The sequence below is a fragment of the Calypte anna genome, chromosome 6 (assembly GCF_003957555.1).
Source record: "Calypte anna isolate BGI_N300 chromosome 6, bCalAnn1_v1.p, whole genome shotgun sequence".
NCBI classification, from domain to species: domain Eukaryota; kingdom Metazoa; phylum Chordata; class Aves; order Apodiformes; family Trochilidae; genus Calypte; species Calypte anna.
The window spans coordinates 16,898,783-16,903,041 of record NC_044252.1 but is presented as its reverse complement, the minus strand read 5'-3'; the positions used below and the strand labels follow the sequence as shown (position 1 = coordinate 16,903,041).

The window sequence follows — 4,259 nt, the reverse complement described above, 5'->3', positions numbered from 1 at the left end:
CATGTGTTTGTCAGATGTTTATAGAATCTTCATTAACTAAGAGCTGTGCTAGATAACAGAAGCTGAAGCATGGCATCAATGACTCTGATAAGGGCAAGTGCACAACCAATCTGCTTGACAACTGACAAGCGGATAGGGTCTGAAGCAGACTGCAAAAGGAACATGATTTGCAAAGGGCATTCCAGTTGTTTGCTTTCCATCTCCTTTCCTCCGTCTGTAATGAAACAAGATTTTTAAACAGCTAAAATAGCCTTTTTCCCCCATCTCTCCGTTAGAAAGTAAATATAGAAGAAATGCATTTTTTTGGATTACTAGCTGCACTGTCTGTTTTCAACATCATTGCCTGTTTGACAAGAGGCAGGCCTTTGGAAGGCTGGGACAAGTTATCAACTATGGGAAAGTCTGATGCACACTTTCATGATCGGGGAGAAGTGGAAGATGAGACTCATTTTGACTTTAAATCTTTCCTGGAGAATATGAAGACAGATTTATTAAGGAATTTGAATTTGTCAAGAGTCCCCTCACAAGTGAAGACCAAAGAAGAACCACCACAGTTCATGATTGATTTATATAACAGATATACTGCAGACAAGTCCTCCATCCCTGCATCAAATATTGTAAGGAGCTTCAATGCTGAAGGTAGGAAAAGTCCTAAATGCGTGGACTAGAATTTTTAAAGATTGTACAGTAGGTACTCAGATACTTTGAAATTCAGAGGGAACTGAGTGCCTAAATTCCACAGTTCTTTAGAAACAAAACCGATTAAAATTTTGTGTTGTAGTCTTGCTCTGTAGCTTCTTTCAGCCTTTGAAAAAATAAAATTACCTTTAGTTTTCTTTGATATTTTTACTGCACAATATTCTTACCTCAAAAGTATCAACTGACACAATACATTGAATAATAGGGTTTATGTGAATCATGTTTCCAAAAGCTAGATATGTGGGATGAAGTTTTAATGTTCGAGTGCAAGCTTTCAATCATCTGTAATTGAGACATCCATGCAAGAGCTCTTCTTTCAGGCAGGATCTTCTCATAATTAAAAACCACAGCAGCCAACTGAGAAATCTGTTTCTAGATCCAAGGAAGGAACAGCTGTACTATCTCAGAATTCTGCTTTTATATGGAAATGGTTAGTCAAGCTTGTCTCAAAAAAAATCATGATCTCTGTCTGTGTAAGATTACATAGCCTTTTAAAAGTTTCAGTAAAAGAAACAGTGCAAGACTCAGAAGTAAATGCAACCCTTGCAATAAATGTGAGACAAGGAGAGTTGAAGCTTCTGCTTATATGAAAAACAGGAATCTGGAGGTAATAGAAAAAACAGATAAATAAAATAGATAAATAAAATAGATAAATAGAGATGAATGGATAAATAGAGAACTCCAGATTCCCAACTTAGTGCCCCTGGTCCTGAAATGGAAAAAAACCTTAACACTAGCTAGATTATATGCCTCCCTCTCCCCAGTGTCTGCTTTGGTGAGTAAATGCTGTGAAGAGGTGTCAATATTAACAAATCTAAATTTCCCTAAAACCCTATGATGACTGAATAATTATCTTATATTGTCCATTAAATAGAAATCTGTTAGTAATGACTTTTAAACCCTACCAATCTGATCTTCCAGACAAATATCTGCCCCGCCCAAGACAGAGTTGCTGGTACTCCACATATCTTTGTAGAAAATAAAGCAAACCAAAACAAACCCTCACAAGGTCAGTGAATCCAGTCTGGAATAGACTGGGACCTGGTCATGAAAGGTTTTCTATCACCAAGTCCCAACTTAGAGCCCAAAACTTCTGTTACAGATTTTAAAAAACTTTTTTATATCCCCAAACTCACAGTAACCCAAGCTGCTTTCAGAGTTATTTCAAGATGTCAACAAAAGCCTCAGCACAGCTAATTCCCTTGAATACAGCATCAGAGAATGGTTTAGGTTGGAAGGGACCTTAAAAGTCATCTATTTTCACTAGTCTGGCATGGGCAGGGATACCTCCCATTAGACCAGGTTGCTCAAAGGCCCATCCAACCTGGCCTTGAACATTTCCAGGGAGGGGAACATCCACAGTTTCATTGGGTAACCTGTTCCAGTGCCTCACCACCCTCACACTAAAGAATCCTAACATCTGATCTGAATCTACTCTGTTTAAGCTTATAACCACTACTCATCCTATCACTATAAACTCTTGTAGTCTCATAGCCTCCTCTCTATTATGAGGGAAGTTCATCCCATTACATGATGATAAGAGTAGCAAATTTATTGGGTTTTGCACAAGGTATTCCTAAAAAAAAATATTTAGGAAATTGTTAAATCTGAACACTCCCCAGATTCCTTATTTATGTACTTAATACTGACCACAGCTTGTTCTAGACAGACTATTGTCCTTTCCACACACTACCCTGATGATGAAATATTACTGAAAATACTACCACCACCAGGGACCTAAGTTTCTACTTTTCACTCCCTGCCCTTGAAACTTGGCCAAAAGACTGTATTTCATTTTTTTTTCTTCAATGCTGGCTAACCATGCTCTTATTTTACCCTCCAAATACATCCTGAGTAAGTTACTTGGACAGTCAAAAAACACTGTAACCACGTTTTTTAATTTCCTGTTGCAGATGTTATTTCTTTAGCTTCAGCAGAAGAAAATGCATTTCAGAAATACATCTTGCTCTTCAACATCTCTATTCCACGATACGAGGAAATCACCAGAGCTGAGCTGAGAATTCATATCTCCTGTAACAGGGAAGTTGGGTCTCTCTCTAGGCTGAAAGGCAACATGGTCATTTATGATGTTCTAGATGGTGACCACTGGGAAAACCCAGAAAGTGCCAAATCCTTCCTTGTCTCTCGCAATATCAAGGATTGTGGTTGGGAGATGTTTGAAGTGTCCAGTGCTGTGAAAAGATGGGTCAAGGCAGACAAACTGAAGACTAAAAACAAGTTAGAGGTTGTTACAGAAAGTAAGGCTCTAGGTGGTTTCACCTGTGGCAAGCTGGATATCAGTGTTACCCCTGACACTAAAAATCTGCCCCTTTTAATAGTGTTCTCCAATAATCGCAGCAATGGGACAAAAGAGACCAAAGTGGAGCTCCGGGAGATGATTGTTCATGAACAAGAAAGTGTGCTAAAAAAATTAGGACAAAACAACACGTTAACTGAAGAGGAAGAACCGGGAGAGAAAAAGGCCATCACTGGGTCTTACCAGCATTCTTCCAGAAGCAAGAGAAGTATTGGAACCAACCACTGCCGGAGAACTTCCCTCCATGTGAATTTTGAAGAGATTGGCTGGGATTCCTGGATCATAGCACCAAAAGATTATGAAGCATTTGAGTGTAAAGGAGGTTGTTTCTTCCCTCTGACAGATAACGTTACCCCCACAAAACATGCTATTGTCCAAACTCTGGTGCATCTCCAAAACCCAAAAAAAGCTTCCAAAGCCTGTTGTGTTCCAACCAAATTGGATTCAATCTCCATTCTTTATAAGGATGATGCTGGTGTGCCCACTTTGATATACAACTATGAAGGGATGAAAGTGGCAGAATGTGGCTGCAGGTAGTATAAAAGGCAGAATCTCTATGAATAAGAATACCTTCTTTCCTGCTCTGTGTAAATCTGTACACTAGTGATGGAAATGAAAATCTTTGCAAACAAGGTTTGGAGTAGGGCTGGTTCTTGCTGTTGTGGCTGCTTGTTTTAAAGGAAAATGGCATTTAAAGAATGGCAATCATTGATAATAGCCTGCACTATATATCATGGCAAAATGAATAATGAATTAAAATATTGTGAGATTGAGTGAACTATGCATAATTTAGCCATAGTGATACGGTTTGAAAATCTTATTTCAACTTTTTGGTTTAATTGATTTTGTTCAATTTAACTAAAGGATTTTCAATAGGGATTAAGGATCTCCTGTGAATGTTTAACAGGTATTTTAATCTAATTCTCTCAGCCAATTCTGACATTTTCAACTTCTCTAAAACTCAGTAAATGGAACTGGTCTGCATGACAAAATTAAGGGTCTAAAACCTGCAAACCTTTTCTCATATCGGTAATTACAGAGGTTTTTACAGCCAATTTACTCCTATAGGTGAAGATTTGCAGTATTCAGAAGAGAAGAGACTTTCGATCTTCTTTCATTCCCAAGTTTCCTTCTGTGGGTAGCAGGTGCTTTGGTTTCAGCTTTCTTATCCTCAGTGTCCCAATTTTTACCCTTTTATGGCATATACTTGAAAGATAAGAAGTGCAGGCTTCCGCTTCTAAGA

General features: G+C 38.3%; 1 protein-coding gene across 1 annotated transcript; it reads left to right on the top strand.

The window, feature by feature from the left end:
- Positions 1-202: 202 nt before the first annotated feature.
- GDF2 (growth differentiation factor 2) lies at positions 203-3,788 on the top strand. The gene is made up of 2 exons (XM_008502037.2): positions 203-639; positions 2,613-3,788. Exons 1-2 carry the CDS (start codon positions 294-296, stop codon positions 3,551-3,553), a joined length of 1,287 nt encoding a protein of 428 aa, XP_008500259.1. The 5' UTR covers positions 203-293; the 3' UTR covers positions 3,554-3,788.
- Positions 3,789-4,259: the final 471 nt, after the last annotated feature.